At 45.3% G+C, this 13,869-nt stretch overlaps 1 protein-coding gene across 3 annotated transcripts; it reads left to right on the forward strand.

Moving 5' to 3' along the window:
• Positions 1–13,525, forward strand: Krcc1 (lysine rich coiled-coil 1). Of its 3 annotated transcripts, XM_077105196.1 has the most exons (6): positions 1–202; positions 831–985; positions 5,500–5,606; positions 8,970–9,082; positions 9,794–9,851; positions 12,224–13,525. In XM_077105196.1, exons 3-6 carry the CDS (start codon positions 5,599–5,601, stop codon positions 13,020–13,022), a joined length of 978 nt encoding a protein of 325 aa, XP_076961311.1. In that variant the 5' UTR covers positions 1–202; positions 831–985; positions 5,500–5,598; the 3' UTR covers positions 13,023–13,525. The 3 variants fall into 3 exon arrangements, with proteins under 3 accessions (XP_076961311.1, XP_076689252.1, XP_076689254.1); XM_076833137.2 differs by lacking the exon at positions 831–985; XM_076833139.1 differs by lacking the exons at positions 1–202; positions 831–985; positions 5,500–5,606; positions 9,794–9,851 and having other exon boundaries at positions 9,002–9,082.
• The last annotated feature ends 344 nt before the right edge of the window (positions 13,526–13,869 follow it).

Consider the following 13,869-nt stretch of genomic DNA (forward strand, 5'->3'; position numbering starts at 1 on the left):
CCATGGCGCCGGCGCCGCCCAGTCAGCCACCGGTGGTGGCGGCGACTTCCCCTCGGGAGACCGGGTCTCTGTCTCTTGCTCCCGGTCCGCCTGCTCCAGGCTGCGGCGGCGTCCCCGCCTCTCCGCCACCCGCTGCGCGGCCCGGCCGCGGCGCTGGCGGGGCGGGGACCGCAGTTGTCGATGCCGCCCCGCCTCCGAGAAGGTGAGTTCCTGCCGGGCGGCGGCGGCCGCCTTGGCCCTCGCCCTGCCTCGCCGACCGCGGCCCGGAAGGCGCCATGCCGCGGCGCAGGGGTCGGAGGGCGGGCCCAGCCCAGCCCCGTCCCGACGCCGCCTGCGCCTCGGCGCACTCCTGCGGGGCCGCGGTGGAGCTGGACGCCGGGCGGGCCGGGCCGAGCGGGACGGGTCTGCCCCGGGAGCCCGGGCGTCCCGGGCGCTGGGCGGAAGAGGTGGGCACGCCTGTCCGCAGGGCGCTGGTGCTCGTGCAGGCAGGGCCCCGTGTCCCCGGCTCGGTTCCCCCTCGAAGACCGTCCCCGCTGACCAGTCCAGAGGAGTGGCTCGCAGGCCCCGGACACACCTCCCAGAAGGATCGAGGAGCAGTTCGCAGGGGTGGTCGGGGTGCGCCCCGGGACAGCAGGCCTGTCCTGGGGCGGCGGCTAGAGCAGAGAACCCAGCGCTTCTGCAGGGACCCAGCCTCAGCTGTTAGAGGCCTGGGCTCAGTGGAGGGGCGCTCGCCTGGCACCTGGATCTGATCCTCAGCAATGCATATAATTAAATAAAATAAAGGTCCATCATCAACTAAAAAATATATTCAAAAAAAATGTCTTTTACAGGGATCTGGAGAGTTTTTACAGTTATCACCAACACGTTTCCTGTAACACACTGTTTCTTGCCCGTCCCGGTGTAAGAGACTTGGGTTCCTCCAAGTACCCTCCACTGCGGACAGCCCGCCTGTAGGCGGCCGGGATAGGCTGCAAAACGTCCACAGGTGATTTCAGGGAGGGGCGCTTGCTCGGTTACCCTAAGTCACTTTCTTTATGCAGAGTGAAAGATAATGGAGTTCATATTAAAGAGTGATTTGGGACCCTTTTACCAGGAGTGACACCATAAATGTAATAACTATAAAAATACTTTATTGTGATGTGTATATTTTGTGTGCTATTCCATAATCTTATTTCACTTTGGAGAAATGACCAAGGAATAAAATAACTCTTAAAACATTTTTATAAACAGTGAATTATAAATTCCATTCCCTATATATATGCTAATTAGAATTCCATTACAATCAAATGAGTGTCTTCAGTCAGCCTGAATTAGTATCATTGTTCTGATTTGAAACAAAAGAACAACAACAACAAAAAAAAAAATCAGAAACATCAGATTTTATCACTTCGTCCCCTCAGAAAGGTGATTGCGCCACTGAGGTGCATCCCAGTCTTTTTTATTTTATTGGAGGCAGTCTAAGTTGCCCAGGCTGGCCATACCCTTCTCAAGCTGGAGCTCACAGGCATCTGCTGCCATGTCTGGCTGAAATATATATTTTTTTCTTTTACACCAAAACTTCCTGTCAGTGTGTCTGAACAGCTTATGGATGTCAGGAGAGATGCAAGTCAGTGTGGCTTCATGGCCAACCCATAAGATGTGCAAACAGCACTTCACGGAAAATTAACTTTTTTCCAAACGTGGCATTTGGGTGTTTGTTTTGGTTTTTGCAGTGACTTTAAATGTGTGCAGAAAACATTAATAGGTGTCAGTCCATGTGATGGCAACAGTCACCTTTCTGAACCACTTCAGGGTGGTAAATGAGAGCACTGGAGTAGAAATCTTGATTTGTCCCAGGCCCTGGTGCTAGTCTCTCCACTCACTCTATGGCCCTGAGTAAGTCCCCAGTTCTTTGAACTTGACTTTGTCATCTGTTGAGTGGGGCAGCTGGACTAGCCCAGTGGTTCTCAACCAAGGGTCATTTTACCACCTATCCACCCTTGTCCCCAAGAGGATATTGGGTAATGTCTGGAGATATTTGCTTGTTGCACCACTGGGCAGGGAGGGGCAGAGTGAGTGAGGGCAGGTACTAAGGGCATCTTTTTACTGTGGACCAGAAATGCCACAAACATCCTAAAAGTACACTGGACAACCTACACACAGCACAAGATCATCTTACTGAGAATGTCAGTGGTGTGCACTACAGGAGCCTGCACTGTACAGACTTTGACACCAACAGTTGAGCAGCTCCACCCGGCACACTCTCCTCAGTGGTTGTGTGCTAAACATGACTCATTAAACATGAAACTCGCCTGTGACCCCGTCAGACCTGCAGAGTGATGAACTCGCCTGAGTCAGGGTGGAGGTCCTTCCTGTGGACTTGAAAAGCAAAATATAATTGTTACCTAAAAATACATCTTGTCACCTTTATTTCAAGTTAATATCCTTCATTAGCCACTTGACATAGTGAGTCCCAGTAGTGTTTTTAAAAAATATAACATATCTAATATTACCATTGGGACTCAATATTTAAAGTTTAAAAAATACATTGCCAGCCCTTTTTATTTTTATACTATGAGATAGGGTCTCTATAAGTTGCTGAGGTTGACTGAACTTGTGATTGTCCTGCCTTCTGAGTCACCGGGATTACAGGCTTGTGCCACAAGCCCAGCTTATATTTTTATTTTACATAGTTATGAAAGCTTATTATTTCACATAGTTATAAATAGTTGCCAGGTATGATCATAGATAAACAAGAAGAGGAAAACAAGATACTTTTAAAGAACTTGTTAGAAGAGTCCTCCAAATGTTATCAAAGAATTATCCTGTTCCCAGTTATTAAAATTTCTTTCTCACTTTCAAAATCCTAATAGTACCATTAAAACTCACTTAACGCCCATAGTCACAGCTACCCAGAAAGTTGAGGCAGGCAGATCACTTGGTCCCAAGAGTTCAAAGCCAGCCTGGGCGACATAGATCCTATCTCAAGGGGGTGGGGGATCACATCACCATGGACAGTTCTTTATGAATTCTGAATCCTGACGTTCTAATCAAGCACAGTGGCACATACCTGTAATCCCAACAGTGGGAGGCTGAGGCAGGAGGATCTTGAGTTTGAGGCTAGCCTCAGCAACTTAGCAAGATCCTGTGACAAAATAAGTGGGGGGAAAAAAAAAAAAGGACTAAACTGCAGCTCAGTTCTAAAGCACCCAGGGCTCAAGCCCGGAACCAAAAGGAGGAAAGAGAAGTATATAAACCTATGTCGTTACGTTTTTTGTCTTGTTACTTTAAAACCAAGTGCAACTATATATTTTAAAACAACTCAAAACTAATTAAGAGATAGGATATATGACATACATTTTACTCATCAAGTTCTTCCTAAATTGGTTCTGATTTACAATTATTATCTTGAGCACATATTTTTAAGCAAACCTTTTAAAATCTATACACTGGTACTGAAATTAAGCTTAGTTTGAATATATACAGTATAATGTAAATACTTCAGGAGATTTAGTTTACAAGGTCATATTTTTTTTGCAAAAATTAGCATAATACAGGCATATCTGAAGCAAAATTTAAATATTCTCCCCTATCCTATTCCCATTAAATTTAGTGTGTACCTTTTAGATTTTGTTTTTTTCTTTATCAGTACTGGGGACTGAACTTAGAGGTGTTCTAACAGTGAGCTGCTTCCCCAGTGCTTATTACTTTGAGACAGGGTCTTGGAGCTCGGCCTAGGCTTCCTGAGTGCTGGGATTATAGGGGCGCACCCTTACACAGCCTTCAGGTTTTCTCTGCACAGTTTTAGCTAGCACATAGATTGGATTGTCAAATCAGGCTCACGTGAGTCAGTAATAAAAGCCAGGATTAAGGTTTAGTGATTATTTAAAGGATACAGGCAATTGGGAGATTCCAGTGAATCAGAAGAGCATGTGGTACGTGAAAGCTGTCTCTCCAGGCTGTGTCCCCTAGTTGGTCCTATGTCCCTGACCCAGGATAATAGATAAGGTTTTTAAGTGAGTTTCACTTCACACAGTGGATTGTGAATCAGCTTCTTGTAGTATGGCTTATGTGATGTTATTCACAAAACAGTGCCTCATCAATTTTGGATTTATTTACTGCCAGTGACTCTTTGCCAGGGACATCTTACTAATGGGTCTCGGAGAGGGGGTTTCTTCCTCCTAGCAACTACCATTAAGCTCTTTTTCCCCCATTATTTTTTTACTGGTGCTTTATAGTTGCACATAATGGAGGGATTTGTTGTTAAATATTCTTAGTTGCTGTGATCAGGCTCTTAATTCCAGGGCCCAGGAGACCTGGAGGCTAGAAATTCCCGTGTCTAGGTGCCAGCCTCTGTCGAAGACCTTCTTACTACACCATTCCAGGGCAGAGGGCAGCCATGTGTGGAGGGATCACACTACAGCCTGACCCCCTGTATAACTGGTATCAATTTCTTGTGAAGGAGAAGCCCTCCTGACCTCAAACCTCCCTTTAGGCCCCTGCCTCCCAAAACGGTTGCTTTGGGAATTAAGTTTTCCACACATTTTAGGGGAACATGTTAAGACCATAGTAGATCCTAATTATAAACTGGCAAACTTCTGTAAAATAAATTTAAACTGTTAGGAACTTTATATTGAAGTTCAGTTCTCAGTATTAATGTAGTTGTTTTGGGATAAATTACTTATTATGAGGAAAAAATGTTTCGCACATGTTCTAGAAGTTATATGTAAGTATAGCTTTAAGGGGCTTGAGGAGCCTACTCAATGAGATTTGTGTGGGTACATTTACAGCAACTGTGGGGAGGACATTAGTGCTGTGGGGTCATCTTGGAGTGTCTGCAGGGGATTGGACCTCCCCAAATAGAGCAAAATCCACAGTCCTTCAACTGTGTCCAATAAAATGCCATAGTGTCTACACACAGCCCGCACACGTCCTTCAGTGCTGTAAGTCACCTCTAGATGCTCATATACCAGATACATAAAGATGCTTGTAATCAGTGGCGATACTATATTGTTTAGGAAATAACGACAAGAGAAAAAGGTCTGTATGTGTTCGGATAGACATTCAAACACATCCAACCACGGTTGGTTGGGTCCGAGGATGTGGATTCACAGACATGGAGGGCCTGCTGCAGCTGAAGTCAGCAGCACCATAAAGTGGGCTACATTTCTTGTGATTGCTCTAAAACAAAACACCAGGATGATCTCTTACCCACTCTTCAATATCGGTGTCCCAGATCATGTCCCAGAAGTCCAGGTCCCACAGTGCCCCGTAACCTTTCCTTCAGAGCAGTATTCTGAACCAAATCAAAATGTGTCCATATTAGAGATTTATTAAATGTTTTCACATTAAAATTGCTGTTCTAATGAGCACAAGAAGCTATTGCTGTCGCCTGTAAGCACTTGGGAAATGAAGATTTGGGATGGTTCATGAAATGATGCTACTAGCTGAAGGTCAGAAACATTGCCTTAGGTGTTTAATCTGATCCTTTGTCTTTGCCTCCCTTTACTTCCTCTATAGGGACCACATTAAATGAACAAAGACTGAACTGTCACAGATACTTTTTTATAAAAGGCCTCCGTGGACTATTGCTTCAGTCTGACTGATGAACAAGTTCCTATGATGAGGTAGGTCAAACATAAAGAGAACAGGACCTCCAGAAGCTTAAATGGAGCAGGGAACTTCAGAGTGTCATCTGTTTAATCCTTTCAAGAACCCTATGAAGGAGGTGCCCCTGTCCTCTTGACAGATGGTGGGACTGGCTCAAGAGTGACTTACCCCTTTGGAATTAGGGTTTAAACTCAAGTCTTTGTAATTCCAAAATTGATTTGCTTTCCCCATGTCTTCCACTAGATCCAGAAAGCCCCTGAATCCTTAGTTCTTATAGTATCATAAAGCTTGAGCAGGAACCTATTAATCTGGATCAAGGCCCAAAGAGGCTTCCCTTGTAGTAGTTGAAGGTTATGAATATGATATGTAGCAGTCTCACCCTTGACCTACGCTTTTGTGTGTGTTTGTTTGTTTGTTTAGAATTTTTAGTCTTAGAATATAAGAGTGTTAAAAACAGAAGGTAAACATTTACTAGTCAGTCAGGCACGGTGGCACACATCTGTAATCCCAGCAACTTGGGAGGCTGAGGCAGGAGGATTACAAGTTCCAGGCCAGCCTCAGCAACTTAGCAAGACACTGTCTCAAAAATTAAAAATGGCTGAGGAAGTGGCTCAGTGGTAAAGCATCCCTGGGTTTAATCCCCAGTAACCAAAAAAAAAAAAAAAAAAAAAAAAAAACCACACACACAAAATCCATTGGCCCTACTTTCCTAGTTTATAGCCAAAGAAACTGAGATCCAGAAGAGAGGGATTCTCCTTAACTAGTCATGGGCATGACAGAGCCTGCAGGTGAGATTCTATCCTGCCCGTGCCCATTCCCTTTGTGGGTGGGGCTCCCTGTGGAGTCTTCCCTGTGTGGGGATCTGCTGGAGAAAGGGCGGTCTTGTACTCTCCTGCTTTGCCTGGCACAGGAAGCCATCTTTCCCACGCTGACCCTTTCATTCTTCTAAGACTGGACAAGCTGTTGGATCTCTTAGGTCTGGTACCTGCAGACCAGGAGTACTGGACACATTTACTGACCTGAAGCACAAAGCCAGCTCTGCAGCTCTGAGGAGCGGCTCTATTTTCACCCATCGGTGAGCTTGTAGGAACTGCAGTTTAGTTCACGTAAGGCTGAGATAGAGCACCATGATTGCAGGCATGTCTTGGCCTGGGATGGAATGGACTCGGGTCTCCGCTCTCCTATGACTTGTTACCTCTCTGTTCTCTCAACCTGCAGAGTGGGGTTGATGATCTGTGTGTTGCCATAGTTGTGAGTATGTCTAGTCTGATCCTTTCCCCACAGCGAAAGCCAGGACTGTTGAAGACATGACCAAAAGATTCTACAACTATAAAGTAACAGTCAATGTAGGAAGGCGTGTAAATACAAGACAATAAAAACCACTCGCAGCTGTACTCTGAAAATGTTTGCATCTCCTTCTCCCTATTATCAACGCTTTAGTTACATGGTCAGTTTAAACTAATTTGGAGATTTGCCCTGGCTTGAACCACTAGAGGCCTCTTCATCCTCCTACTTACGGGAGGTTGGAGGTAGGCAGTGCCAGGCAGCTGCAACAGCTCCATGACATACGTGGTGGAGAGGACCAGATGGGTCCTTGGGGCACTGGCTCCCCTCCCCATGCCCAGGATGCTGAGCTCCGCCCAGGTGTCTCCTTCCAGCAGCAGGAGGGAGGAGCTCTGCTGCAGCCCTACAGGGCCTTGAGGTTTCTTTCAGAATTTATTCAGATGACCGAATCTTTAAGAGTGGCCAGGGGGGCTGGGGATGTGGCTCAAGCGGTAGCGCGCTCGCCTGGCATGCGTGCAGCCCGGGTTCGATCCTCAGCACCACATACAAACAAAGATGTTGTGTCTGCCGAAAACTAAAAAATAAATATTAAAAAATTCTCTCTCTCTCTCTCTCCCTCTCTCTCTCACTCTCTCTAAAAAAAAAAAGAGTGGCCAGGAAATGTCATCTTCTAACTAGACATATTGCCTAAGGTTTGTTACTAAGGAAGGGCAAAGTATTTTGAGAAGCAGCTAGTCATTTCTCATAAGTAGGAACATAGCTAAGTACAGTGACACATGCCTGTGATCTCAGTGACTTTGAAACCGAGGCAGGAGGATCACAAGTTTAGGGCTAGCCTGGGCAACTTAACAAGACCCTGTGTTGAAGTTAAAAATTATAAAGACTTGGGGAGATAGCCAGTGGTAAAAACCCCCTGGTTCAAGAAACAAAAACCAATAGAAACATAAAAATTAATGGCTTCTAAAGCTGGCCATGGGCACAAATTTATAGTCCCCACTACGTGGGAGGCTGAGGCAGGAGGATCTCTTGAGATCAAGAGTTCGGTCCAGCCTAGGTAACATAGCAAGTCTATGTCTCTTTTTTTTTTTTTTTTTTTTTTTGGAGGGGGGACCAGGAATTGAACTCAGGGCACTCAACCACTGAGCCACATCCCCAGCTCTATTTTGTATTTTGTTTAGAGACAGGGTCTCACTGAGTTGCTTAGCACTCGATTTTGTTAAGGCTGATTTTCAACTCACGATCCTCCTGTCTCAGCCTCCTGAGCTCCTCGAATCACAAGCATGCACCACTACACCCGGCTAAAACTCTGCCTCAAGAAAAAAGAGGGGCTGGGGTTGTGGCTTGCCTAGCATGTGTGAAGCACTGGGTTAGACCCTCAGCATCACATAAATAAATAAAAGGTATTGTGTTTAAAAAAAAAGAGAAAGAGAAAGAAAGAAAACCGACTGACTTCTAAATTGGAGGATTCTTTCTCCCCCCTCCCCTTCCCCCTCCCCCAATACTGGGGTACTCTACTACCTAGCTTCACCTTGGCTCTTTTTATTGTTTGAGACAGGATCTGCTAAATTGGGCAGGCTAGACTCAAATTTTCAATTCTCTTGCCTCAGCCTCCTTAGTCACTGGGATTACAGGTATGTGCCACAACGCCTAGCTTGAATTATTTAATTTTTTTTAATTTCTTAATTATAGATGGACACAATGTCTTTATTTTACTTTATATCATGCTGAGGATCAAACCCAGTGCCTCACAAACGCCAGGCGGCCGCTCTACTTGTGAGCCACAACCCCACCCTAATTTTTTTTTTCAATTGAACCCAGGGGCACTCCACCACTAAGCCACATCCCCAGCTCTATTTTGTATTTTATTTAGAGACAGGGACTCACTGAGTTGCTTAGGGCCTCACTAAGTTGCTGAGGCTGACTTTGAACTCACAATCCTGCCTCAGCCTCCCAAGCTGCCGGGATTACAGGTGTGTGACATCTCGCCTGGCTCCAAATTATTTAATCTTTATAACAAGATTGTGCTTTGTTCCAGGTGAGCAAGAATAGAGTATTACACAATACAGAGTTGTAATCTTCTACATCATGTTTTTTAGCTCACAGATTCTTGCACAGCCTCACTATTTGAAGAAAGTTCATTCTGAAAATCTGAAGCAGTTAATGGGTAAATATGATCAGGTATCTCCACCAAGTTCTCAGCCTGAGAAGGGTAAGCTTTTGTTCACCTCTTCATCCCAATCTGTGCCCTCTGCAGTGTTTGGGGACCAGCTTCTTTCACTTAGTATAGTGTCCTCGTGTTCCTTTACGACATACTATGTATCAGTACTGCATTCCTTTTTATCGTTGAATAATATTCCATTGTATGAATGTACCACATTTTGTTTAAGTTGATGGAAATTGGGATTGTTCCCACTTTGTATCACTGATAGTATTTATTCCATTGCAGTATTTATTCCATTATACAGTCATAACACCATTTAGCTTATCCATTCACCTATTAATGACATTTTCTTTCTTTCTGGAGCTGTTACAAATGAAATTACTGTAAACATTGATGTCCAAGCCTTTGTGTAGACATAGACCTCCTTTTCTTTGGAGTAGATATCTAGGAGTGATATAAACTGGATCATTTGGTAAATGTATGTGTGACTTCTTAAGAAACTGCCTGTGATGGTTTGGATGTGAGGTGTCCCCCCAAAATTCATGTGTGAGACAATGCAAAGAGGCTTAGAGGATCATGAGAGTCTTACCTAGTCAGTGAACTACTCCTTGATGGGATGAGCTGCGTGGTAGGGTGTGGCTGTCGAAGGTGGGAGATGGGAGGTGGGCGTGCCCTTGGGGTATATTTTTGCTCCTGGTGAGTGGAGTCTCTGCTTCCTGACATAATTCCTGAGCCCCTTCCTCCTCCACAATCTTCCAGCCTCACCTTGTGCCCTGAGGAAGGAGCCAGCTGTCTGTGGACTGAGACCTCTGAAAACGTGAGCCCCCAATTACACTTTTTCTCCTTAAAATTGCTCTTGCCAGGTCTTTTGGTCACAGCAACAAAAAAGCTGACTGAAGCTCTGCCAGACTAGTGAGTTGCGGTAGCCATGCCTGTGGTCCCAATGGACCAGGCTGAAGCAGGAGGATCACAAGTTCAAGGCCTGCCTGGGCAACTTAATCCTGTCTCGAAATATAAAATAAAAAGGACTTAGGGTGCTGGGGCTGGGACTCAGCGGTAGAGCACTCACCTAGCATGTTTGAGGCCCTGGGTCTGATCCTCGGCACCACATAAAAATAAAATAAAGATATTGTTTATCTACCTACAACTGAAAAATAAATTTTAAAAAAAGGACTGAGGATTATGTAGCTCTGTGGTAGAACACCTTTGGGCTTAGCCCCAGTGCCTGATTTCAAAGTGGTGGTGCCCTTTTCTACCCCTCAGCCCCTCCCAGGAGCTCCAGCTGTCCACTCTCATGAGAGGGGGACTGCAGTCTTCACTTCAGGAGTCCTGGAGGGTGGGGATGGCTCCCTGTGGTTTCACTTCATGTTTCCTTTTTCTTTCCTTTTTTTTTTTTTTTTTTTTTAAATAATAATACTAGGGATTGAACTGAGGGATGTATGCTTTACCACTGGACTACATCACTAGCCCTTTTTAGTGTTTGAGACAGAGTCTTGCTAAGTTACTTAGTGCCTCACCAACTTGCTGAGGCTAGCCTCAAACTTGTGATCCTCCTGCCTCAGCCTCCCAAGTCCCTGGGATTACAGGCGTGGGCCACTGCGCCATCTTAGTTCACATTTTCTTTTTATTTTTTTTTCCTGTGTTTTTTATTGGTGCATTATAGTGGTTCATAATGGTGGGGTTTGTCTTTACATAGTTTATATTTTCTTGATGATAATGATCTTCAACATCTTTTCATGTGTTTATTGGCCATTTCTATTTATTCTTTTCAGAAATATTTCTTAAAATATTTTTCCTATATTTAACCATTTGTTATTTTATTATTATCCTAGTCAGAATTTTTGTGCAACTCACCCAATTGGGTTTCATTTAGAGAAAAGTGAATTTCATTGGCAAGAGAAGAGCTGTCAGCAGTGACTCTAGAGTGCTGTGCGGCTTGCTCTTGTGAAAGGGGAAACACAGCTCTGCACAGGGTTGCTGCTGCCTCCTGCCTTACAGGTGAAACCTCACTGATAGCACCCAAGGCATTATCATTCCCTAGTGCACTTTCTGCTGTATTGGTACTTAATCAGGGCTTGAGGTAGGAGAAGAGAGAGAATCAGGAATCCTGTTGCTTGTCCCCTCTCCCTTGCAAAAAGAATCTGACAAACAAGCAGAAACAGCATGAATTACACACAGCCAAGCAGGCCTGAGATGCAGCTACCTGAAGGCCAGGGCAGGAGACCACAGGGTGGGGCCGCCTGCAGCCTGGTGAGCCCTGTCTCAGTGAAAACAGACTAGGGCTGGGCACGTGGCTCAGTGTGAGACCGCCTGCCTCCTCGCCTGCTCCAGGCCCTGTGCTCCATGGCCAGGACCACAGACAATCCCCTCCTACGTTCCTCCTGACACTCTCTACACCAGGTGTCTCCAAGTGCCGTCTCCTTGGTTTCCTCCCTCAGCCCTCACATCAGTACTTTGAGAGAACAAACCAGAAGGTATTCTAGAATGCTTTTCCCACCAATCAGAAGTAACGGAATGAAAACCCTAGCGCTGGGCAGGAGAAACAGAACTCTGTTCCCTCATATGCCTTCATGCCCTATAGCCGAGTAGTTTTCGTCTTAGAGCTGAATTTCTGATTTCCAGCATCCCCAAACTATTCCACAAACATCCTTTTATTTTATTTTCATATATAATTTTTTTTAATTTGTACTGATTAGTCATCCTCTTATTATTAAGCCTTACAGTACATAGTCAGGTGAGTATGTGTGTTCATTTTGTTTGAGTAAACTGAACATGTTAAAGATCAGACTACTTCTCAGTGGTTCTAGGAGTTTTCTGAGAAAACACATACAGGAAACTGATTAATTGAGCTTCAGAAACTATCTAACCCTTCAGAGGGGGCCACCACTCGTGGTTCTTCGCTACACGTCCGTGTGTGTCTTCATCTCAGTCCTGTGACAGGTCCCCTGTCAGCCCCCTCTGCCTCTTCCTTCCATGGTGGAGAGGGTGAAGGTCCCCCTGAGTGGCCTGGGAGGTATGTGACCATGCTGATGCCACTTTTTGGCCTATATTGTCATAACGTTTTACATTTATGATGAAGGAAGTTTTAATTTGTTTAGGCTTCTTTGTTTTTCAAAGCTCTTTTCAAGAGCAAAGGAAATATTCCGAACAAAATTATCTAGTAAGGATTTTCTTCCATCTCCTCTACAGAGAATCCCTTTCTGCCAACCTAATGAAGCATTCAAAGTCATATGACTCTTTTCAAGATGAGCTTGAAGATTACATTAAAGTGCAGAAAGCCAGAGGCTTAGAGCCAAAGACTTGTTTCAGGAAGATGAGAGAGGGCTACCTGGAAACCTGTGGGCACAGAGAGGAGGTCGACTCCAGAGCCAGGTACAGAATGTCTGACCAGAGACCACCACCTGGACTTGTCCAGACCCACCCAAGATCATGCAGTACTCCACAGACAGCGGACGGCCAGTTACCTCAGTGCCTGCCAGCTCAGGACGGCAGGCTGAGACCAGAGTCCCTGAGCATCTCTCAGCTCCCCAAGGACTGCTTCTTAGGGACACCAGTGCCCAGGAACCTTAGTCAGCGAGAGTACAATTGTGGCTCTTATGACTTGGAGTCCAGTGTTCACAGGCACCTCTCTTCAGGAAACAGCCCCAGCGCCCGTCCAGCCGGCCACAAGCAGGCGCATCAGAAGAGGAAAAGGCACCCCGAGGAGGGCGGAGAGGAGGCAGAGGAGGAGCAGCCCAAGCACCGGAGGAAAAGAGGTTCTGAGGAACTGGGTTTGGGCAGACACAGGAGCATCCAAAGAAAGAAAGCAAAGGTGGAGACGGAAGCCACGAAGGTCAGCGCAGGAAAGCCCAAGAGCCGGAAGGAGAGAAAGAGCCGAGCGGCGGCCTCCAGGAAAGAGGGCCGCAAGCACAGAAAAGCCAGCAAGGACCAAGGCCAGGAGAGGACCGAGGAGGAAATGCTCTGGGACCAGTCCATCCTCGGATTCTGAAGCAAGCGCCAGCGCTGGTCCTCCCGGGTGGCACTGAAGAAGGGTTGCGGAGCTGGTTATGGTGCTGATATGCACAGGACTTCCTTTGTGATCAGGCCCTGTTAGATTCCTACCAGGCCACAGACATGCAGCGTTTCGTGTGCTTGCTCCCCAATGGGGAGTCACTGTTTCTCCTTTTCTAAAAGCACTATTATGTTGTACTTACACGATGGGTTTCTCTTTAGGAGTGTGACTCTGCTTTTATTCATCAAACTGCTAGGATGGGATTATTTCCCTTGGGAGATCATTTATTTTAAATTTGAGGATGAATAGACTTTGCAGAATCTGTTTCTTGGTTGGGATTGTTTTAGTTTTCAGTGGGATTTTTTTAAGTTGATTGATTTTTCTCTATGCAGCAATTTAGATTTTTTTCCTTTGTTAGCTCTAATGGCATTATATTTTCTAGGTTGGAAAGTAGAAAATAAATATAATAATAGTAAGATAATGTTTCATATAGTTTTAAAAGTTTTGAAGAGTCTCAATAAAAAATCAGTTTATATTCTGGAAATGTTTATAATAAAGTGTTCTAATTTCTACACGTTGTTCTGTGTCAGTGGTCTGTTCCCCTCAGCGATGAGTTTCCTTGGCAAGTGGAAGAACAAAATAACAACAGGATAGTTTGTACGTAAGCAGCCAGATCTTTGGGGTGGGACACTTCAGAGTTGTGGAAGGGCTTTATCTCCTGTACCAAGCATATTCATATTTGAACTCAGTTTTCAGAAGAGAAATGTGTGACTAATTTTCCAGATAGTTGACCCTAAAGAGATGGGAATGTTTAAGAGGTAAAATGCCATTCACTCCCCCATCC

The sequence above is a fragment of the Callospermophilus lateralis genome, chromosome 14 (assembly GCF_048772815.1).
Source record: "Callospermophilus lateralis isolate mCalLat2 chromosome 14, mCalLat2.hap1, whole genome shotgun sequence".
Lineage (NCBI taxonomy): Eukaryota > Metazoa > Chordata > Mammalia > Rodentia > Sciuridae > Callospermophilus > Callospermophilus lateralis.

What these genes read in the sequence shown, in the direction of transcription:
- Krcc1 (XM_077105196.1), top strand. An exon ending in AAGTTCTCAGCCTGAGAAGG is followed by an intron (nt 9,083 to 9,793) that starts GTAAGCTTTTGT and finishes ACAATCTTCCAG; the next exon opens with CCTCACCTTGTGCCCTGAGG. An exon ending in GGACTGAGACCTCTGAAAAC is followed by an intron (nt 9,852 to 12,223) that starts GTGAGCCCCCAA and finishes TCTCCTCTACAG; the next exon opens with AGAATCCCTTTCTGCCAACC.